Source organism: Pygoscelis adeliae, unplaced genomic scaffold, assembly GCF_000699105.1.
Source record: "Pygoscelis adeliae isolate BGI_AS28 unplaced genomic scaffold, ASM69910v1 Scaffold171, whole genome shotgun sequence".
NCBI lineage: Eukaryota > Metazoa > Chordata > Aves > Sphenisciformes > Spheniscidae > Pygoscelis > Pygoscelis adeliae.
In genome coordinates, this window is record NW_008824186.1 from 9,528,618 (window position 1) to 9,551,748 (window position 23,131).

Sequence of the window (23,131 nt, forward strand, 5' to 3'; positions counted from 1 at the left end):
CGTGTAATTTTCAAGCCTGCCTTTTTGGAGAAGTTTGGTCTACTTGGTTCCATTTTGGGGATGCTCTGTTGCCTTCCTATACGAAGCAAAAGGAGTAGCAGAGCTGGTAATGCTCATCTACCTGAGTGCATAGCACGTGTGCTGGGGACACCCTGGCAGGGAAAGGGCAGCAGTTTTTTTCCCTTGGATTTCTTCTGGTTTGGAATGGGTGGGAGGTAATTAAAGGGGTTAGCTCAGTCTACTTGAGAAATAACAAGGCTGAATGTCAAAGAGTGGCTTTTAACATAGTCTGCGTGGCTCAGAGGATCAGTGTTCAGTCCTGAAATGTGGCATGGTGGAGGATTTGATGGTCCTTCATGAGCTGCTTCAAGCTGTCATAGAATCCAGGCAGGGTTTGTCCAGATACCAGGGTGCTATGGCTGGCGGTGGGCAAGGGCAGTCTGAGGGTTAGTAGTGCCATAAAAGCTGGCTGGGACAGTGGCTGCATGTGAAATACGCTGCAGGTGAGTGGAGCGAGAAGCCGTATCCTTTCCTAGGAGCAGCGTTTCCTTATTGGGACTGTTGCCAGTCTTGCCCATCTGTGATCTGATCTAGCACGTTCCTCTGTCCCGTGGTTTTGCTGCTGTGGCTGGTCAGTGTGTGGGTTAGCAGGAGCTGCTGGAGTTCTACTTGGCCTGTTGGTGCTGTCTCCCCACCTGCCTCTTTCAGCCTTGCTCCAATTCCCCAATTACTCCTTGTGTACATCCAATTTCGTAACCCAAAAGTGCAAACCAAAGCGTTCTCCTTGCTCGTTCTGAAACGCTGCCAGCCCTGCTTGTGATAGGAATCCCTCCTGGAGCTGTGAAGCCTGGAAGGGCTCCAGTTCTGCGTAAATTCCTGTTCGCTCCTCAGCCTGGTGCTTTGAGTTGGTCTTTGTCCGGGAATGTGCAACGTGGGATACGCCAGTTCTGCTCTCCAGGACTTGAGAGAGACAGATGAATGAGGGGCATTTAACTTGGGTTAAGCCTGCTGGGTTAGTTCTTGGGTTTCTTTTGTGAAACAAAGCAGCAAAAGACTTAGTTTAGTTTATCTTGTCCAGATAGTCATCATTGGTGGCTAGGGCACGCAGAGCTGCTAAGATTAGCCACATGCTCATTTGTCCTAGCATCGGGCTGGCCTCCAGGCTTGCACTGAGACAGGTACGGCCACTGACAGATTGTCCTGGGACTCTTGCTTGGGGGATTTTGGTCTTCTCTTCAGATCCTGCTGCGGGGCCCCCTTCTAGCTGGGGGAGTAGGGAGCCCAGGACCACTTTACTGATCGTCTCTGGGGCACTGCCGGTTGTTTGGCAAAGCAAATGGCTCTGCAGAGCCAAAATACTAACAGAATGACATGGGCCCACCTCTGTAGGCCTCTTTGTACCTCGAGGGTGGCAGGAGGTGTTGTGGTTTAGTTACTGCTTCCCATGCTTGGGAGGAAGAAGAGCTGAGGAGAAACTGAAGTGATTGAAGGTGGGGAGGCACAGAGGACAGAAGCCTGCTGCCTCTCCGCTGGCAGAGAGAAACACAAGTAACATACTTGTTTGGACCAGAGCTTGGAGCCTGGACCCGGAGCTGAAGTGGGAGGTGCAGGCTTGGAGGAGAGGAATATAGAAAGCAAAAGCTCTTGTGCTTAAGATAAGCAGTAACCTGGCAGACTGCTGGTTGGGTGTCATAATCTTTGTGCCTTGGTTCTTCACGCTGTACCTGAAAATACTTGCAAGGGAGTGTCTTCCCTGCATAGTCAGTTCTGGCATTGGCACCTGCGCTGCCCTAGGTCTGCCTTGCTGCTTCCGTGCTTGTCTGTCCTCCTGCCAGGCGTTGCCTCTGCCTTGTGCCTTCCCAGAGAAACGGGAGCCCTTCCCACTGGTATAACGGATCTCACGTGACCTTTGGGGGGTGGCTGTTAATTGCTGGCGGATCTCAGCACCGTGTCGCAGAGACTGAATTCTGGACACTGCTGTTTGCCACAGGTACTCGCTCAAGATTAAAACACCCGTCGACAAGTTTGGATGTTGAAGGTCTGAACTTACCTAGACAAGAGCCATAGTTGATTGCTGTAAAAGTATGTGAGAAGTTAAATTCATAAACTGAGGAGAGTTGAGCTTGTTGGTTTATTACCAACTTGGATGCATTTCAGCAAAGTAAACCTACAAAGGGATGGGTAGCTAGGAGGCACCTGGTGACAAAGCTCAGTGGTGAATGAGAGAGATCCACTGGTAAGTCACACTGCTCTGCACATACGCTGGGAGCCAGGTAGAAGTTATAATACCTTCAGCGAGGGGAGTTTGGAAGGAGGGAGTTCAGAAACGGGAGTGAAATGTGACTGCGTTCTTCATGTCAACATCTTTCCTCTAAAGGAATAAGGGAGGGTTGTGGGAGGCTTCAGACCAGGCAAGCTGCTCTGGAAACGCAGGAGACAAAGGGGAGGAGGTGCAGGGAGAGGAAAAGTGAGGGGTGCCCTGGTCTCCTGAAGTGGTAGGAGCTGTGGCACAGCAGGAGGAGGCTTCCTGGGGACTGGGAGATGGAGCTGTTGGGAGATCAGGGAGGGAATGGCAGCAGACAGGACAGGAAGTGACTAAAATACTGTGGTGTGTGTTGGTTTCACTCTGTAAATATATGAGGTTCTTTCAGCGAAAGGACGGCTTGTTCTTTTTTCAAATGTGACCTTGTACTAGTTCTTCTCTCAAAAAAAGCCCACAGGAGAGTAGTCTTCTGGTTCTCTTCAGCCGACTGTCAGTTCCTTTGCCGTTAGTGGTAGCTGTGCTCTATCAAGGCAGCGCTTGCTGATGGAGAGAGGTGTCCAAGGAAGGGTTTTGAAGAGTACCACCATGGAGCTGCCTGAGGCACTTCCCCTGCCATCCCTGGGAGAAGGAGACTGCGGGTGAAAGGATCAGAATAGAAGGGATAGCACTAGAGCTGTCTGCAGGATTAATATTCATGCTTCCTATTTCCTACATTAAGTGAATGGTACCCAAGAGGGCCAGAAAGAAATGGTGAAGGACAGCTTATCTTAGATGAGAATTGCTGGCTGTCTGGTGTTGGAGGATGAATAAACTGCCTTTATCTCGACCCCGCCTGGCACAGAGAGAAAGGCTTTGGACTGCTTGTCAGTTATTCCTTAGTAAAACTCTCATCAGGATGAAAAATGCCTGGATCCTAACACAGATCACAAAGCTGAAAAAAACAAAAAAAAAAAAATTTAAATATTGCTGCTTAATGCTGAATGCTGAGGTTGTCTGACAGAGATATATACGTAATGTGCCTGACTTTTATCCCTTGCTTCACTGGGGCTGAGCTTCATCTGAGACGTTCTCACGGATGGCAGTTTTGGGGGCATCTGCTGATCTCCTTTTTGGAAGTCACGCGTCCCTGGCTGAACTGACAGTTGACACTGGAAGAACTCCCGGTAGCTGAGCCACCCCCGGGAAGAAGCAGTCTTAGTCTAAGAGCCCAGGGCTGTGACTTGCTGGTGTGCTCTGGCAAGGCCTGCCTGGATGGGGCTCCACCAAGAAGCAGAAAGAAGAGTTAGGAGGGCTGTAGCAATCTGCTGGGCAGGGGTACTCGGCCAAGACCCAGCCCTGGCATGGGCTGGGGGACAAAAGTAGCCGACTCCTCCCGGGAAGAGATCAAACTTTGTGCTGTAGGAAGGATTTGCGCAGCTCTCGCAAAGAGTGTGCTAGTGGAAAGGTGAGGTTGGCATTAGTGTGTCATGGCTTTGCATGTCCCTCGCCCTTTGCAGTTATCACCTGTAGCCAGTTATTTAGCCAGGTAGCAATTCCCTGCGTGGCAGGTGAGGGTCAAAGCACATCAGAGAAGAAAGGAGTCTTGGAGTGTCCCTCCACAAGCCCTAGGCTTGTACACTGACCACATCTATCCTCGTATGGAGACCCGATTTGGGGAGCTAGGGAACTGTGGTTTGTGTAACTGTGCCGTGAGGAAGCTGCAGACTCCAAGAGGGGGGAAAACTCTGCTGCAGAGATTAGCCCAAAGTCGCAGCAGATGCTGTCTCTCCCAAAACGCATGCTTGGAAGTGCAGAGGCCTTTCCTCCCTCCTGTCTGCTCTCTGCGCGCACTGAAATGTTGTTTTTCCCCACCCTCCCAAGACAACAATGACATGAAAGCACTGTGGCCCTGGCCGAGCATACGAGAGGCGTTGTATAACTGATGGGAGCTATTTGTATTGTGGCAGTGCTTTTGGGTCCTCAGCCATGACTGGGATCCTATTCTCCTACATACCGTGCAAATTAGGAGGCCAGACTCTTCCCTACCCACAGGAACAAGCGAAGCTGATCTGGCGGGGAGTGTGGAGTGGGTTTTGTGGCTGATGCTGTGCTGATGACGGGAGCGTTAGACTTTGGAATTTGCTCAGCTGGAGGAGACGACCCTTTCCTTCCGCGTTCTGCATCCCCGTTTCCCCATTGCAAAGGGATTAGAGTTTAAGGTGCTTCTGCCCATTTCCTTGTGTTTGCACCTCTGTGGTGTGGCTGCCTTCCATTTGCCTCGGAGGCTGTGCTGTGAACGAGATCAGGGAAAAGAGTCGAACGCTTCCCTGATCCCACAGTGCAGATCCCTGAGTGGATCTAGCTGGAGTAAGGTGAAGATTGTATTTGCTGCTGTTTCGTGTAATGCGAGTCCACAGCAGGTTGGGCTGATGGAGTGGCTTCCTCTGAAACACATTGTGTTTCTTTGGTCATAAAGCCTCCAAGTTTGTTAGTGGGTGACCAGATCGTTCGCCCCACGTTCACGTAGGGTGGGAGTGGCATCTGTCCTCCAAGCTGTAATTTGTGCTCAGGATCAACCAACACAAAGCGGTCTTGTGGTGCAAATGCCAAACTGGAGTGACCGAGCGCTAGAGCTAGCACCACATGGGCAGCGGCAGTGATGGGGCACGGGGAGGGAGCAGGTGGATGGGGAAGGGAACAGGAGCTCCTCCGCGTAGCATCTCTGGCAGTTTACCCCAGCTCAGCTTGGGTTGTTCAGTCCTGGTGGGACTGCTTTCTTGCTGGGACTGTACCCCCAGCATGAGTGCAGCATCCACCTATGGCACCAGTGGGATCTGGATCAGGCCTGGCCGTGTGGTCACATTCCTGTTAAATTAGCTGGCCTACGCAATCCAGAGCCCCTGCTGGCTTGGTGCCGCTTCCAGAAGGACTGACAATGCCTGATGTGGCATGCAGTCTAGCAGGGCAGTAGCTGCGTCCACTCCAGAAGGCAATCTCAAAGGGAGCTGTCAGACTGAGCTTGCGCTGGGTTAATACTCAGTTGTGTGGCTGCAGCGGTCGTGGCCTGGGGGAGGCTCCCAAGGATGCTTATTCAGCCATGCTGTAGTTAAACCATGTAAAACTTCTGCGTGTTGCCCTGCCTTTCCTGTCCTGGCAGTAGCTGTAGAAGAGTGCCTAGGAGCAAGCCAGCTAATGCCATCTGACGTTCCACCAGGATAAAGGAAATCTGAGCACGTCAGCCAGACACCAGGGTGTCTGCGAGGTGACAGCAGAGGAGGGATGTTCCCAGTATGTTGGTTACTTACCTGCACGGTGCATTCGTACTGTACCTTGCTGCTACCTAGTTTTTTCAGGCTGCTGGTGTCCTTGGACAAGTGCTGTCAGGTGGCCTGTGCTGCTCTTTACCGTGAGAGATGTCTGCTTGAAATGGGGCTGCAGCTGGTCATCGTGCCTGTGGGCTGGAGCTGTGTTCCAGCCCGGGTCTCCCGAGGTGGGAGGTTCGTGGTCAAATGGGACATGCCTGAGTTTCAGCCCAATGCAGTAACCCCTCTTGTGTAGCTTAACTAGGAGCCCTTTCAGGCCCATTCAGGCTTCCAGCCTGGGAGCCAAATATAAGTTACGAGACTAGTTTGGATATAGCTGCCTCTTGCCAGCATTTAGCACGCCAAACCTTTTTCATCTTGTGAAGTTTTGTACCCAGCGAAGGCAAGAGAGCTGCTTTTCCCCAAAACCTGCCAACTGGAAGTGTTTGGAATAAGGGAGCAGGTCGAAACGCAGACCACAGCCTGGTCCTGCAGTGTGCCACCACCCACCTGATTCCAAAGCAGGTGAGACCCGCAGACTACAGGGCCCAGCATCCTCTGCTTCGTTATGCGCATCCTCTAATCAACGACGGAGAACTGCCTGCTGGGGCCAGTAGTCCTAGGCCTTGTTTCCTAGGCTTGCCTGGGAACGGGGGTAAGTGAAAAGCTAGTCATGCTGGAAGGTTATTAGCGTGCTTGCCTGGACTAGGTGTGCCTAGAACTTCCCTGGTGTGATTTAGTAAGGAATAAGATACTTGCAAAATAATCTTAAGTCTCCTGTAGCTGCTGTCCTTATAACAGTAAGAGCAGTCCAAGGTGTCCCAGCAGGAACTGCAACAGGCAGCTGATGTCTGACAGCATCGCAGGGCAGGATTTGAGACATGTTTCAGCTGGACGGGGCCTGCACAGCTAAGGGTCCAAACAAGCACAAGGAAGCACTGTGACCTCTGCTTCTTTAATAGCTTTAAACTAAAGGGGGGTAGATTTAGACTGGATATAAGGAAGAAATGTTTTACGCTGAGGGTGGTGAGACACTGGCCCAGGTTGCCCAGAGAGGTGGTGGATGCCCCATCCCTGGAAACATTCAAGGTCGGGTTGGACGGGGCTCTGAGCAACCTGATCTAGTTGAAGATGTCCCTGCCCACGGCAGGGGGGTTGGCCTAGATGACCTTTAGAGGTCACTTCCAACCCAAACTATTCTGTGATTCTATGATTCTTTCCCTGAAAGCGCAGAAATATAAAGGGGAAGCTACAAATCAGGTTTCCTTGGCGTGTTTGCCCGTATGACCTAAGCCTTCTGCACCCTCGCGCAGCACTCTTCAGGGCAGAAGTGATTTGAAATGGTTCTGGGGTGGGAATTGTGGTTGTCCAACAAATGGGGCTGTTTGGGCTTCCCCCTTGCCTCCAGTGGAGGTGAGGAAGGATCTGTGGGTGTACGTGGAGCTGGAATCAGCTGGGCTGGTTTCTTCTGTTGGACTTGGCGCTGGCCGGCCAGGAAAGCCCTGTCTCTGCATCCTGCCTGGCAGACCTCTGAGCATGTTTTGTCAGGGCTCTCCTTCCCTGGCTCGGACAAACGCAGCAGCAAGCAGCGCTTCCTGAAGCAGGCGCTGAGTTGGGGCCATGGGGAGAAGAGCGGGGTGCTCTCGGTGCTCTGGCACCCAGAGATGAGCGCCCCGCCACTGTTTGTGCGTGCTGTGCTGCCTGTGGGAGTTCATCAAGGTCTCCCATGGGTTAACAGGAGCTGAGACCTACTGGAGCTGGTTGTGCAGCTTCCTGCCCCCCAAAGGTGGGGCCAGCACGGCTCCGCCTGCCCATGCTGAGAGCCCAAGGCACCCAAACAGGGTCCTCAGCTAACAGCAGCATACCTGTTCCATCCTTTCTTGCCATGGGCATCTTGCGGTGCGGCTGTGCCAGGACCATCCGCCTCCATCCTTCCCAAGCAGCTCTTTTGCACCGTTTCAGACCACCAGCACAGAGGTGAGATGTGAGGCTTTGCGGTGGGGAGAGGGTTGCAGATGTGGGGAGAGGCTCCGCTCCTCCCGGGAGCCAGAAGCCTGGCCCAGCCCCGGTGAGCTGTTAGATTTCAGTGGAAGCACGGGGTGCCGGGGCGATGCTCCCAGAAGCCTGCCGAGCCGGTGCTGGGGCCGACCTGCTGGGACATGTGCCTGCCTCGGGGGGGCTGCGCTCGAAACGGGCCTTTCCCGAAACGCTGGGGCTTTTCAGCAAACACTGAGCATGAGGCTGGCTTGTGCGGCTGTGTCCTTAAATCCTGTACGGGGCAGGCCCCCCCTCCCCTGCACTGTGCCCTCCGTTTAAAACTGAGCACCATGCAGTGTTAACTGATTCAGTGATTTTTTTTTTTTTTTTTTAAGGGAAAGTGCTTTATAAGGTGGGCTCACCCTTCGATATAACACGGCCAGGTACTCTTCTCCCAGTAATACCTCTACATCTCTAACTTCAAGCTCTGGTGTATCTAGTCGAAAGAGCCGGTCTGGGTTTAAAGGCAGAGTGACTGAGGGTTTGGGAGTTTCAGCTCCTGGATTTGAGCTGGGAGCAGTAGCATGCATGGCCCTAGCACCCCACAGCTGTTCCCAGCCAGTGCGTTGGCGTGCACGCTCTGGCCTTAGCAGTGTGAAATTCAGAGTCCCCCAGGAATATGTCGCTTGGCTTCTGCGGGTGGCACCTCCTTTTTTTTTTTTTTTTTAATCCATCGTTGTGCGTTTACACAAGTGTGTCCGTAAAAACCTGTAAGTAAAACTAGTTTTACCTTTGTATTGTTAAAAACAGTGAAAGAAAGTACACCTGCTTGCTATCCCTGTTAGTGGGTGGCTTAAGCCAAAGGACTGCAAACCCCAAACCCTTTTCCAGACTGTTTAATCATCGGGGCCGTTGGAACAGGCCCTTGGAGAGCATTGGTTTCAGGGCTGTTTCTGAGATGCCCCATTCAGGAGCAGCCTGTTGTTTCTGCCTTGCAGATGAGGTGTTTGTGCCCCTATTGTGTTCAGGTTTCTGGGGGGGGTTGGAAAACCAAGCAAAGTTAATGAGGTGTTAACAGCAGGGAGGGGTAAGCTTCTCTGTCTTGATGGCAGGGAAACTACTTGGGAATTGATCAGCCTTCCTGAAAGTGTGGGGCTAAACATGTATGTTACAGCAGGGGAAAAAAGTCCCTTTTCGAAATGAGTGTCCCCACATGCTCCTGCACTGGTTGAACTAATTAGTTTAAAAAGTATCTTTAAAGCGGTGCATCTGTATGAGGAAGCCGTTTCTCTTTCACCGGAACTGATTAAATAGATAAGGCTAAAAAGAAGAGAGGGACAAGCGAAGCAATGTCGTGATCAGACCGATGGATGGCTAATGCCAGGCTGTAACTCACTGGGGAATATCCCGGGCCTGTCTGATCCAGCTTTGTAGTGTGTGACGGGCTGGGGGAGCAGGCAGGCCGGGGGTTAATGGGAAGGTGAGCGAGGCCGGGCAGGGCTGGGGCTGGTTGCTCGGGGCAAAATAAACCCTTGCCCACTCAAGGGCTTTCGCCCTCACCGAAAGTTGGGCTTGTACCTCCGGGGACTTCATGGGGTCAGAGCAAGCCCTGCCTTAACCCTGGCTGGCTGGGTGAGGAAGACAGAAGTGAGCGGAGAATGGCTTTGGGTGAAGTCCAAATCGGTGCTGAACTCCGGGGAGGAGACCTGCAGCTTGCTGCCACAGGGAGGGGAGGCCGAGGTGCGTGCCCTCGCTTGGGAAAAGGCACTCTTGTCTTTTCCAGGAGACCCTAAAAGAAGGAAGAAATGCGCTATCAAATGTGCTCCGCTTCAGGCAGCGGGAGGTGTGCCATGGCAGGAGGTCGTGCAGGGACTGTGGCGCACGGACATGCACGCCGGTCACCTCACCGGCGATGGTGAATTTCAGCCTCGCGGTCCGTGGCTGGGACTGGTGTTGTTGCTGGGGATGTGACCCCGCTACCAGTGCTGCGATGCCGCTGCGCCTCCCTGCTGCAGGCAGGCGCCGGTTTCCAGGCCCAGATGTGACAGTAGCTGCTGCGTCACCTCCTGCCCCATCCTGTCCCTGGCTGGCTGCTGGCACACGTTGGTGTGAACGCTTTATAATGGGAGCATCCCTAGTTGGGGGAAGTCAGCTTGGCTAATTCAGACCAGGTTGACTTTTATCTGAGGGGATTTAGGGACCATTCCCACGAACAGCTCTGCCAGAGCACGGCCGATCTCTGGAGGGGTGGCTAACAGCTGGGGACAGTAATTTCTTCCAGATCTAGCAATGCTAGAAGAGGATGCCTGTCAGGAATCCCAGTACAGATGTACTTATGAGACCCTCTAAGAAAAGGGTTACTTCCCCCCCCGCCCCCGCTACTCCCACACACACAAACAAGGGAATAAATCAACTTTTGTGTACAAGCATAGCCAAAGATGAAAACTTGAAATTGTCTTCAGCATAAAACAAACCCTTCCTTTATCAGTTGGTGTTCTGGCAGGGATTTAAATTCACATGTGCCTTTACCTCTAGCACAGTGAAATACTGATGCACCTGTAAAAATGATGTAAAAATGTAAAACTGATTCTTTTTCCTTTGCCCCAGTTATACTGAGCTATCTCCCCTCCTCCCGTGTTTCTGTCTTAGCGCTCATTAGGAGTGAATGATCTGTCTCCCCTGCAGCCCAACTTGCACAAATCTGTTGGTTGTAGGAGGAGCAAATCTGATGTCTCAGTGGTGAGTTTTGGATCCAGGACAGACATTGCCTAAATAGATCTTCCCTGGCATGTCTCTCTTGAAAACTGATACCAACAGTGCTTTCTGAGCAAGAGACTTAGTGGATAATATAACTCTGTAATATAGGGTCTCTTCTCTCTGAGAGTAGAAGCGTGTGGGCTTCCTAGTGACCGCCTGCTGCAGGGCAAGGGCTCCCCCAGAGGCCCTGGCTGAGCTGTGCTAGGTTGAGATGAGGCTCTGGGACGCGAGCTGGCTGTTCCTCCTGGCCCATAACTCTTACCTTCCTGGTCTGTTTTCTCCTCAGCGTGGCACGATGAGGCGGCGTTATGAGGACGATGGCATCTCCGACGATGAAATTGAAGGGAAGAGGACATTTGACCTCGAGGAAAAGCTGTCCACCAACAAGTTTAACTCCACCTTCGTGGTCTTCATGGAAGGCAAAGGTTTGTGTTGGGACTGCTGTGCTGTAGTGTGTGCTACTGCCGGCAGTAACCAGACAGCTGCTGTGGTTGGCTGCTTCTCCAGTGAGGCATGGTGTGTGAGATGACCTTTCCCCGAGCCTTTCGTAGAAAGCTAACAGTGATCACCGTTGGCTATGCTCTTGTACATCTGACTACACCCAAAGCCTCCCCGACTGCCAGCTTGAAGGGCGGTTACAAGGCAGTGTGGTGTTAATGAAATCCTTTCCTGCTGTCCTGCGTTTTGCTGCCTTTTACTTTCCATCCTTCTCTAAAGTTGGGAAAACTGTGTGCTATTCACAGCAGTTCTGTGCTTCCCTCTGCTGTAAACGGCTTTACTTGCATAACCCAAGGGGTGCAGAGCAGGCGGGGGACACTTCTGCCTGCTCCCTTGCAAGTCCTGCGGCAGGCCCCAAGCAGTTTGAAGGCGATGTGAGGCATATTGGTGGAGGATTGGTTCAAGCCTGCTAAGCCCTTGGGCCGGGGGAGCTAGTAACAGGGAGCGTGTGTGGGAAATGGCGTGGAAGCCGCTCGGTCTGGAGAGCGATGAGCCAGTCTGCAGTGCTGCAGGCTTGCTGGGACACATGGCAGCCAGGAACAAGAGGGTTTGCCTGGGTCAGCACCTGTAATTGCAGCCACATGTCTACTAGATGCTTAATTCAAAGACTATGTGGGATCTCTCCCCTTTCTTTCACCACGCATATGGCTCAGTGGGATGTCTTTTCATCGCACAGCTGGTGCAAGCATCATGAGGATTTACCATGAGGGAGGAGCATTTCTTCAAGGCATTGCTTGCTTGGCTGTGAGCTTCTTAGGGAATTGTGGACCAAAACCTGTGCTGTTCCCCTGTCTGGTGCAGCCTGTTGGAGGAAACTCCCCCCTCCCTGGGGGGCCTGTCTGAGGCTTGTCAAGCAGCACACACCATGCTGCTCACAGACCTGCTGCAAAGGAGTTCCAGGATCTCTGAAGGGGTGCAGAAATAGTGAGGAACAGCGCTTTCTTTTGCTGGCTAGCCTTGCCACAGAGATAGGAGGAGGTTCTCGGGTCTCAACTGGACGGGACCCTGAACAACCTGATCTGAGTCTGAAGTCAGTCTGCTGGGAGTGGGGTTGGACTAGAGATCTCCAGAGATCCTTTCTAACCTCAGTTTGTCTCTAGTCCTCTGAAGGAGTCTCCCCTAACACCTTCCCTCGTTTTCTCCCCACACCAGACTTCACAGTTGAATACATCCAGCGGGGTGGCCTGAGAGACCCTCTCATCTTCAGGAGCTCTGATGGCCTGGGAATAAAGTAAGTGTCAGGGGCCCAGAGTGGTGGATGACTCTGGCCTGGTTTCTTGCCTCTCTCCACACTGTGTGGGATCTGATCCTGGTAGCTGGATCCATGCTCTGACAAGTTGGTATGACTGTGTCCTGTCCACGGTGTTCTTAACATGCAGTGAGCAGAGAGAAGTATCTTACACACCAGTTATCCTGTTCTTGCTAGTCTGTTTGGACCTAAAATGTGAGGACTGGATTGGCTGTAGGTGATCACAATTCAACCAAATGTCTGGAAAGTCCCGCTGCTGCTCTGATGCAACATCTGGCTGGGTTTCTTTCCTAGTAATACAGGTATCTATTGCCAGAGTGTCAAGCAATTTGTAGTACTTCTGGCATTTTCCAGAATTCCAACCTGATTTGCCCAACACGGTTACTTCTAAACTGCCGTCTCTCTCTCTTGCTACAGTAAGTCAGTTAAGGTTTACAGCTTTGAGTGTAAAGCTGTACTGATGCAAGACTTTGTGCTGTTTTATGATGTTCATATAAATACGCTATGGGGTGGTAGATGTCTTTTACAAAATTAAAGAAACCTGATCTGATCCAGTGTTTCTGCTAGGTCAGCGTTTTTTGGTTTCGATTAATACGAAAGTTAGAGGAATAAGTTAGCCCTAGCAAACTTTGTCAGAGCCAGTATCAGCAACGCTGCTCTTAACTTCCTCAACTGGCTGTGAACAGATGGGCAACACCTCATCCAGTGCACGATGTACTGTACTGTGGTGAATTAGATAGGAAATTGTGCCGGGCTCGGTTTTAACTGCTGGGTGACTTGGGAGGGCACAGATTTGATACTGAGGATTACAGTGTGGGCGAAACTGGATTTCTCCTGAGTTTTTGGTTATTTCTCTGGGTCAAGAGCTGCTTGAATGGCTGCTCGCCCATTCTGCCTGTGACAGCAGTGTTTGTACAGATAAGTATGCCAGTACAAACAGTTAGAGTAGTTACGCTGTGTCAGTGAAATATACTGCTTATACTGGTCTGGCTATGTCCTTTATACTGGGATAACTCATACGAGCAGTCTTTAAAATGAGAGCTAGTATTGCTTAGCTCAAGGCCTGCTTGCTCATCTGCCAGAAGCCGCTGTACAACAGCTCATGCTCTGGAGGTGGTATATCCTATTCCCAAATCTGCTTCCCTAGCCAGAAGTTGGGCCCGGTGTTTTGCCCCAGCACTCAGCCCAGAGCTGTGCCCCCAGAGATCTAGTTGCATGGTTTTCACCCACATCCAAGAGGCAAAAAGCAGCACAGTAGTATCTTCAGGGTGCCAATGCTGGGGTTACAGGTGGGAAGGGTCTGCAACCAGAAGCACTTCATGATTTTTTTAGCAAGGTGTTTGTCCTGCAGGATGCCAGATCCGGACTTCAGCGTGAATGATGTGCGGCTGTGTGTCGGTAAGTGTGCGGGGACCACAGAGTGCCCCTGCTGCACCCTGGGCAGATAGGGAGGAATGGGGAGAGTCATCAGGTTTATCAAAGCTAGAGGTCTGGTTTTGTGGCTCCCCCAGTGTGCAGCTGGTTGAACCTGAGCCGTCCTTTGCCAGTGGATCACAACTCTTACCTGCTTGAGGAGTCTAGTTTGACCTGAAGCAGCTTCTGTTTCAATGTGGGTATGGAAGAAGGTGAAGTTATGGGAGAGGCCAAGACATCGCACATGTGTGTGGGTGGGTTCTTTGAGGAAGGCTTCCATGTCTCCTGGAGTGTCTCTTCTGGGTGGTCCACTGTACACAGGGACGGTTCCAGTGACGTCTGTCTGTTCTGGCAGGGAGCCGACGGATGGTGGATGTCATGGATGTGAACACGCAGAGGGATATTGAGATGTCCATGGCACAGTGGGCACGCTACTACGAAACACCGGAGGCCGAGCGGGAGAAACTTTACAATGTCATCAGCCTGGAGTTCAGCCACACCAAACTGGAGAACCTGGTGCAGAGACCTGCTACGGTGAGTGTGGTTCTTCCTTCCACAGGAATATCCTTTCACTTGTGCTTGTGGTCCTCTGTAGGCAAGGTGCAGCCTGGCACTTGAATGCAGGAGGAGAGGGGCTGCTCGTAACATGCATGGGCTCGGCCAGGGATGTCACTGCTGTGCTCTGGAAGCTGCTGGAGCGCATCCTGTGTTTGACTCGGACCTCATCTGCTATAGCTGATCTCACAGTCAGGCTGGGGCTGCCCAGCCTGTGCATCCCTCGGCTGTAGTGACCACAGTCAAGTCCCTGGCGTGTCATTCTGCAGAGAGCTGTCTTGTTCACTAGCTGTCAGCAACTAGAGAAACGGAAGGGACTGGCTGAGGCATAATTAGAGTCAAGTAACCCGCTCCTCCTGGCTGGTGACCAAGAACAGGCACAGAGTTTGAACAAGCACCCGAGTTTGAATAGAGAGGTCAGATTTGTGCTCGGCCACAGCGAGTGTTGGGGACAGGATGGGGGGACCCTGGCTTCCAGCTTCTCCCGGTTAGCTGATTCCACTGCCTGCCAAGACCTTGGCTGTCATTCAGTCTCGGGCCTACCTTCCCTCTGTGCTGTGCACTGCGCTGCTATGATGCTTGGTGCAGAGCCTTCTGCATCCCGCAGCAGCGATCAGCTCCATTGTGGACAAAGAGAGGTGCAGGGCAGGGGTGGCTTGCCATAATGCATGGCCAGGTGTAAAACTCTGGCAGGGCCTAAATCAGACAGCAGAGCTCAGCAATGCTTGCTGCATTTTTGAGAGAATAGCTAAAGCCTGGGTGCTGGTTGAGCTTTGCAGTTTCCTTGGTGTTTGGAAACCATGGTCCCGTTAGGTCAGCAACCCTGTGTTCAGCTGGGACTCCAAAGGGTTGTGCAGCATGGCAGGGAGGGTTTCCGATGCAAAATGCTGAAATCTCTGAGGGCAGAGGTGGCTAAGAGTGGAAGTGTGCTGGAAGGGGGGGCAGGAGGCTGTTTGGCAGGGGGAAGACAAGTTGCCCTTACTGAAGTGTGGAAGGTGGGATGGATGGGATGGACAGCCTGAGCTCCTGCAGTCGGTGGAGAGGAAGGGGCAGCTCTGTAGCGCCATTCACTTCTCTCTGTTAACTGTAGAGGGAGCCTGGACATCTCTGCCTGCTCTGGCTGTCCTGAAGCTTAGCGAGTTGAATCCCACCCTAGCAGATGCTGCCCAGCATGGTTTTTTCTGTGTAAGCCCAGTGCATAGCATTTCTGCCTAGCCCCTAAGTGGAAGACCAGCATCCCAGTACCGTGCTTGGGATCTTGCTGTGGTGTTTGCTGCTTGTGTGAATTCAAAGGCTCACTGTACAGCAAGTGGCATCAGAACAGCTGGTCCTAAGCTTTACACGTGGGATTGCACCAGCGGCATCGGGAAGGTTGCTGGGTGTGTGGAGGCCAAAAAGGGGGTATCGTGGCCATTCAGCTAACGCCAGGGCTTCCTTCCCTTCCTTGGTCCCGTCTGTTGTGGGTGTGCTCTGAGCTGGGCTGGCTGGCAGTCTGTGCGCAGCACTGCAGTGGCTTTGGTGGGCCCGGTGCAACCCTTCATCCCACAGGTGCCCAGCCGCGTGTGGGCTGTGGGCTTACCAGGCAGGCAATAGGTATTTGAGCTTCCAGGACAGCCTGGGGGGCGCAGCAAAAGAGGTTACGGTGCCCCTTTCATCTCTACTCATGTCTCCCACCTTTCTGCTGTAGGTGGATTTGATTGACTGGGTTGATAACATGTGGCCCAGACACCTGAAGGAGAGCCAGACAGAGTCTACAAATGCTATCCTGGAGATGCAATATCCAAAGGTGCAGAAGTAAGTGACTTCCTGAGCTGTTCCAGTGGTGGCAGGCAGCAAGGCATCTCTTGCAAGAAAACTACCCAAGGGGCAAGCGGGAGGAACAGTCTCCCTGTTTATTTCAGTGGGTGACACTTGTAAGGACACTGCAGTTAGTATTTAAGCCCCTGCCGAACGCTGTGTGGAATGGTAGTCGCGTGGCTTCTAGGGGCTCGCTGCGCTTTGGGGAAACTCTTGGTGCTCACCACCTTGAGACACCTGGAGTCGGCTGAGCTGCCAGGCGCTGCCCATCCTGCCCTGTAGGCCAGACGGGTGACATGGGGGTTTCTAGAGCTGCCGGGTGTTTGAGGATGAAAGCTCTCCTCTTACCTGGACTAGATCTTTTTGTGGGGATGGGATATAAATGCAAAGTGAGCTCTCCTGCAAACCACCACCTCCCTGCAGCTAAAGTGCTTAGCACTGCAGTAATTGGCTTCTGGCACTGCTCTGAGCCACCGGCCTGGGTTTGGGCAGCCCATTCCCTTTGAACACATTGTATCTGTTCTAAAATGTGGATCGCCACTCACTTTCACCTTATCGTCATCTTGTTTTCTGCCAGATACTGTCTGATGAGTGTCAAGGGCTGCTACACAGATTTCCACGTGGACTTCGGTGGTACTTCTGTGTGGTACCACATCCACCGAGGGGGAAAGGTAGGAGGACAGTCCCTGTTGGGAAAGCTACAGATGCTTTAGGGGAGTGGCTTTTAGTCTATTCTCTTGTCAATCCTTGAAGATGCAGGTCCCAAACAGCAAATTGAAGTCTTTCCACCCTAAACTTGTTTCTCTGTGGTTCTTGGAAGTAGTTCAGGCCCTCAGATGTCCACCAGGCACAGGCTGAAAACCCATGCTGTAGAGATGATGCTGAGACAACCTTATAAAAGGCTAAATGACAGAGTAGAATAATCCAATTCGTCCATGCCTTGGGCTTCTGAGAGATCATTTGGCTACGTGGCTGATCACCTCTTGGTGTGGCACAAATAGCACACTGGGAGCAGCAGCAAATGGAAGAAAGGTAATTAAAGATGAATGGGAGCCTCTCCTAAAACTAAGCTGTTCAGGGGTTTTAAATAGCCAGCAGATGTGTGAGGGGTCACCTTAAAACATCAAATGACTGCAAAAGCAGAAGCATTTGAACTGAAGAGTAGTGACAGGTCTTCACTGCAAAATCCTTGAATGGTTGTTTCTGGTGAGAAGTAGCTCTGAAACAGTGTCAGATGTGAGCTGCTTGTCTGGGGTCACTTCTGTAGCTGAGCTCAGCCCAGGACACGAAAACTGAACCCCAGCCTCCATCAAGTTTGAGTTTGTGTGGTTACAGACTTCATCTGAGTGCAATGTTTGTTCCCTCATGGGTGGCTTCCAGTTACAACTGTGCAGGGATTTCCCTGTACCAGGCATCCATCACCCCAGCTCTGTGTTGTACTGGGGTCTGGCTTGGAAGAAATCTGTCTGGAAGGGGATCTGGGAAGGTGCCAGTCCTTCCACTTGCCCATAGGCAGGATGAGTTGCACCTTAAGCTCCCCTTACAGGTGGGGATGTTGTATTTGTTCTCTTAACTGTCAGAAAACAGATTTGTAATAGTTTGGGTGCTGTATCACTGAAGGGGCTAAGCTAGTACTTGAACAGTTAAGTCAGACACCCTAGCTAGCAATTCCACTGCCCTAGAGAGCACAGTCATGTTCAGAGCATGACACTTAGTCAATATGAAGTCCTTGCTGGGAAAACCTCCCCTCTGACTGCCGTTGGATGGAAGAGCTTGTATTCAAGCTTTTGCTAGCTGCAGTTGTCAGCTCTACTGTAGTCAAGGAAACTTTGCACTGGTGCAGAATTTACCAAAGGCTGGTCCCACCTCTTGCCCAGTGAAATGCACCTAGCTCCTAACTTAATCCTTGTGAGCGATTGGAAGAGACTTCACTGCTTCTGATTAAAAAAAAAAAACACAAAACATCAGCCATCTAGGGCTGAACTCATCAAGGAGCCAGGAGGTAAAAAAGGCTGCCTGTGGTGGCTGGACATCTCCTGGGAAAGAGCCTTGGACAGCCTTAGGATAGGGAGCCCTTCCGCTTGTAACTGCTGCGAAGGAACTGGCCAGCTGATGGCGGCTGGATGGATTCCCTCCACAGACAGTAAAGGCAGATCTCTAGGAAAAAACTCTTCACTTCTTTAGGACAAGTCCTGGGCAATTATTCCATCCCATCTTTCTCCACTGACTTAGACTAGTTTCAGGAAAGGCAGCAAACTCTGCCCCACCTGAAGAATCTGGGCTTTTCACCCACCTTTCCTTGCAAAGGAGATGTAGCTGCCAGACTTCCCCAGCGATTCTGATGGTTTGTGGCTCCAGTGCTTTCCCCCAGAGGATGAGCTAACGGTCTCTGAAGAGCCTAGTTGGGGGTGGATATCTGCATGCCACCTGTATTGCATGGAGCCAGACAGGTGCAAACCTCTAGTTCGGTTGTAGCTCTTGCTAACATGACAGAAATGCACAGGTAAATATCTCCTTTGTCTCTAATACTCTGGTGTTTTCAGCGGGCACTCTATCTCTTGATGCTGATGTTGTAAATAATGCCTTCCAAAACATCCCAAGCTCAGTCTACCTGTGGCGCTCAGTGCGTCAGGTCGCGAAGGACCTTGTTCAGCAGCTTGCCCTCTCAAATGGGGCAGCTGTTTAGGTCACTTTAGTGGGAATTTCTGCAGATTTGCATCCTCTGTGGGTGGGGAGAGGAAGAGATTTAGGTGTCTGGAGAGGGAGCAGGGCGGGTTTGGAAGAAGGAGGGGGTAGTCAGTCGCTGTTAATTATGTGATGTCTTACATACATGTGTCGTCTTTACTTGCAGATCTTCTGGCTGATCCCTCCTACACCCCAGAACCTGGAGCTCTATGAAAACTGGCTTCTCTCAGGGAAGCAGGGAGACATTTTTCTTGGGGACAGAGTGTCAGAGTGCCAGCGCATCGAGCTCAAGCAGGGCTACACATTTGTCATCCCCTCAGGTACCACAGGGTGGGCAGGCGCATCCTGGCCTTTGCCAGGGTTGTGGCAAGAGGCTGAAACTCCTGGGACACAAGCAAAATCGGAACAGGCAGGATTTAGCTTCCTCCCTCATGAGTAACTAGAAGAGGGAGGTGTGATGTGGCTCTGTCCTCTTGCTTGCCAGCTCCCAAAACATGCCTGTCATGGCACTGTGGATTCAGCCCAAGCGACGGGAAAGCTGTGGCTGGCTCACATCACGCTTGATCAATTATTAAAGGAGGCTTTCCCAGTGCCCGTCATGTTCACATGCGGAGCAGTGCACGTTGAGGACAGAGGCTGGCCCAAGGCAGCACAGCTCCTCAGCTTCCTGGGTCTCTTGTGAAATCTCTGCAGAGTTATGTTCAAATTGTGAAGCAAGGAAGGGGGAGCCAGTGTGTGTGAGTTTAAGGAACGAGGTGACTGCTCTGGACGCAAGGAAAGACAATCGAAGTCTGCATGTACTGGAGATAGGAGAACGGGAAAGCGTGTAGCTAGAAGTGGATGTTGGAAAATCCTGAAACCCAATAGGGAGCTGGGAAGCAGTAACATGGAGAGACTTGCAGGTAACTGCTTTGCAGAGGGCTTGGGCAAGGAGACTTTGAGGTTGGGAGTGGGAACACTCTCAAGAGTTAAGAGAAATCTTTAGCCTGACTTGGTTTAGCAAGCAGAATAATTGGAGGGCATCAGCAATGTCTTGCATGCACAGTTAGTACAGTGCTGTGCTAGAAAACAGCAAAGGCAGAAGAGACAAGGCAGATGAAAAAGCAGCTCAAGGTGGTTGTTTGCGAGGACTGGCTCACAGCCTTTTAGAACCTGTGATGGAGACCTGGGATGTCTGTAAAAAGTGCTTGCACTAGGGAATATTCCCTTGCAAGGAGAAAGATTCTTGGACCCCTTTGAAGGCTCCTAATAAAACTGTTGCAATAAAAACTGTGTCCGTAAGACTGTCTCGGATGTCAAAGGCTGCTGTAACCTGCCACTCCATCTGCAGCAGCAGCGTAGGAACAAGCTGCGTTGTAGCTTACAGCGGGACCAGGAACAGAAAACACCAGGGATTGCACAAGTTACTCATTTGAGTCCTGTTACCACAACTGACGCTTCTTTTGAATTGAGTGGCCTTGCCCTAAGGAAACCCATGCTGGAATTCCCGAAATGTTGGGCTTGTCTGGATTGCTTAACCTTGGAGATAACAGAGCTGGGACTTGAATTACTTTGAGGGTTTTTCAATTGTTGAACAGACTTTGGAAGACTGTTTTCCTTGTTGCTGGTCTTCTTAGGCCTAGAAACTAGAAAGCAACTTTCCAGAGACATCAGGATGACAAAAAGCTATGGACAGGAGGTGGATACTGGCACATGTGCCACCATGGGAGGATGTGAGGCCAGATCCACGGGTGTATTTAAGTGCCTAAGTACAAGTCTGTCTCTAGCTCTTAGATGGGTCAAGTGAGCTGAGTATTGAGTAATTCAGTAGTGACACTTTGAGAGGGGTGGACATTGTTGTTGCTGTAGCACAGCAATGTCTGCCTTCCTCAGAGAGCTGGAGTCTATGTGGTCCCATCCTAGCCCCCCACTGCTGCTAGGGCTGGCTGTTGTGACAAGGGGTCAATAGCTAGTCTGCGTGTTTGCGGCTAACCTGGATGCAGGTTAAGGGTGCAACTGTCAGGGTGGACTTAGCTGAGCAGCGTGAAGGTCGTGCATATTTGACAGCCCTGCTCTGAAGAGCACAGTTCCTAAGAGATTGCAAAGGGATTGAATTAGTAGGGACTGTCAGTTGTGAGACCTTGACCTCACCTAGTCACTCAGGAGGATTCTTCAAGCTCTGCTTTCTCTCTAAGGTTGGATCCATGCTGTGTACACTCCCATGGACACGCTGGTTTTTGGAGGCAACTTCTTACACAGCTTCAACATCCCTATGCAGCTCCGGATCTACAGCATCGAAGACCGCACGCGGGTAAGGACCTGCGGGAGAGCTGGAAGGATGTGGCCTCCTGGGATGGTGGGGAGGGCGCAGCCAGGAGCGGTGGTGTGCAGGCAGGCAAGTTGAGTCTCGCCCTGTCACAGATTGCTCAAACTCCAGCTGTCTGTAAACGAGATGTCCTAGCCTGCTAAATGTACAGGCAGGAACTTGGGCAGAGGGGCAGCCTGCAATGTGCACTAAGGCTTGTTACGTTCCTTTGTGCTGCCTCCAGTCTGACACCAGGCTTCCGAGGGGTCTGGAAACCTTGCTGTGAGTCTGATGGGGACCTCCCCTGGCTGCCTGAAGAGGAAGGCAGCAGCATGTCCATGGGAGTGCATCCAGCGTGTTGCCTCTTCCCTTACCTGGCTGCCTTCTGCTGCTGCTTGGTGTTGATCTTAGACCTTGATGTGGTCCAAGATGACTAAAACTAAAGACTTCCTGAGGTCTCGAGCAGAGAATGCTGTTGGCAAGTGGGTGTTCTCGCTTGCTCCTTGTGGAGACATGGGTCCTGCAGTGCTCAGCACCTGCAGAGAAGCCTCAGGACATGCCTGGGCTGAGATGGACGGACTATTGGCCTCTCTGAAGCAGTTCACAGGTCCTCCCTGCTGCAGCACCCTGAGTTAGCACTCGTGTCAGACCATCATCCAGAGCAGCTGAGACATACGTAGAATGATGGAGCGTGTTCCTGCTCCACCCTGGGCAGTGTAGCCTCGGGAAGGTGTGAGGCAGGCAGCAGGGTCAGTGGCATCTTCTGCCTGCGTGTGAATTGCCGGCGCTGATGTGACAGATCCCTGATAGCACTCTGCTAAATAGCTGAGCTGGTGTCCTGGTTTCTCAATAGACCAGCCCTTTCCCTCGCCCCGTACAAATACTGTCAGATGCTGTGCTGGAGCTTGGGAAGAGGGCTTGAACCATTACCTTCAACCAAAAGCTTTTGTGGCATCTGCTGCTTTTTTCTTCTACTAATGAGAAGGAGGTCTGTGGGGGAAGAGCTGCAACCCTAACAAAGAAAAATGAAATGCTAATGGCTTGCAAGTGAGTAGTGCCTGGTCTCTGCTCTGCCTGGTGATAATATTCTTCTGCAAGGAGAATTACATCAGGCTGCCAGAAGCATGAATGATGCTGTTAAACACGTACATGCGTTTCCTGTCTCTCAGGAGGGGATCGGTCTGGTTTGAGGCAGCAGTAATAAGAGCAATCTCTGTGCAGCCCTGTGGTGAAGGAGGCCTGAGCTGATCCCCTTCCCCTTGCCTCTTTTGCAGGTCCCAAATAAGTTTCGTTATCCCTTCTATTACGAGATGTGTTGGTACGTGCTGGAGCGCTATGTCTACTGCATCACTAGCCGCTCACACCTGACCAAGGACTTCCAGAAGGAATCGCTCAGTATGGGTAAGCCCGCTGCGTTGGCTGTCCAGCCCTTATTCCTTCCTCACCCGTATTGAAGCGCTTTCTGGCACCCTCCTGCTGGGGTACTGTCTGGCTTAGCAGCGTGGCGGGCAGGGGAGGGCTGTGTGGGAACAATTTGGGACCATCACTTCCTCAATTTCACAAGGTGGTTTCTTTGGGTATTTCCTCCCTCTTCGCTCTTTGCTGTACTGAGCAGTTGGAGGGCGTTGCAGGCTGGACGAAGCAGGTGCGATTTTATTTCTTTTCTTTTGAGCAAGAAGTCAAAACTAGCCAGACTTTTGCTTCCTCCTTTGCCCCTGCAACAGGCCAGGTTCCTTGCAGCTGCAAAACCAGCACACAAGTTCCTGGCCTTGCTGGTACACGCAAAGCCTTTAACAGAAGAGGCGGAGGGAAGTTGCAGTAACCACCGCTGTGCTGTGAGCTTGCGGGGCAGTAATGCTTTCTCGCTGATCAGGGCCTTCCTGCACGCAGAGTTTAAAGTGCTGTCAAAGTTATGTGCAAGGGAGCGCAGGGAGTCTCTTGTAAAAGGAATGTTTGGCTTCCTTACAGCCAAGGCAAGTGGGGCCTGAGCAGTGGTTCAAGAGATGGTTTCTTACAGAGACTCTTCAGAGTCGGAGAGAGGTGGATAGCCTCCACCCAAGGCCCTTGAACCAAATCTGTCCTCACTCTCCTAAGAGGCTGTAAATACTGACTCCTGGGCACCTCTCCTCACAGCAACAGCCTCTTTGGGGCTTTCGACTTCAGTCCAAGGGGCCCTAGCAGAGGGATGCAGCTCCCAGCTCTTGTCCTTTTCCTGTGGTTCTCTGGAGATCTCCCTCAGCACTTGGTTTGGGAAAGGCTGTCTCTGTCCTCCTCCTGCCTGGAGGCCTCCAGTGCCTTCATCGCCTTTTCTCTACCACTGAGCAGCGTGAAGTGGGAACTAGTGCACAGAGCTGAAAGGAAGGGAGCAGGAG

The 23,131-nt window shown here is 51.8% G+C and overlaps 1 protein-coding gene across 1 annotated transcript in view; it reads left to right on the forward strand.

The window, feature by feature from the left end:
• KDM2A (lysine (K)-specific demethylase 2A) overlaps positions 1-23,131 on the forward strand; it is a 49,314-nt gene that overhangs the window by 10,464 nt on the left and 15,719 nt on the right. The window contains exons 2-10 of the mRNA XM_009334607.1: positions 10,565-10,703; positions 11,929-12,007; positions 13,377-13,423; positions 13,794-13,972; positions 15,681-15,787; positions 16,368-16,461; positions 18,642-18,795; positions 20,650-20,765; positions 22,034-22,160. Coding sequence (XP_009332882.1) covers positions 10,565-10,703; positions 11,929-12,007; positions 13,377-13,423; positions 13,794-13,972; positions 15,681-15,787; positions 16,368-16,461; positions 18,642-18,795; positions 20,650-20,765; positions 22,034-22,160 — 1,042 coding nt within the window. The remainder of the gene's footprint in view (positions 1-10,564; positions 10,704-11,928; positions 12,008-13,376; positions 13,424-13,793; positions 13,973-15,680; positions 15,788-16,367; positions 16,462-18,641; positions 18,796-20,649; positions 20,766-22,033; positions 22,161-23,131) is intronic.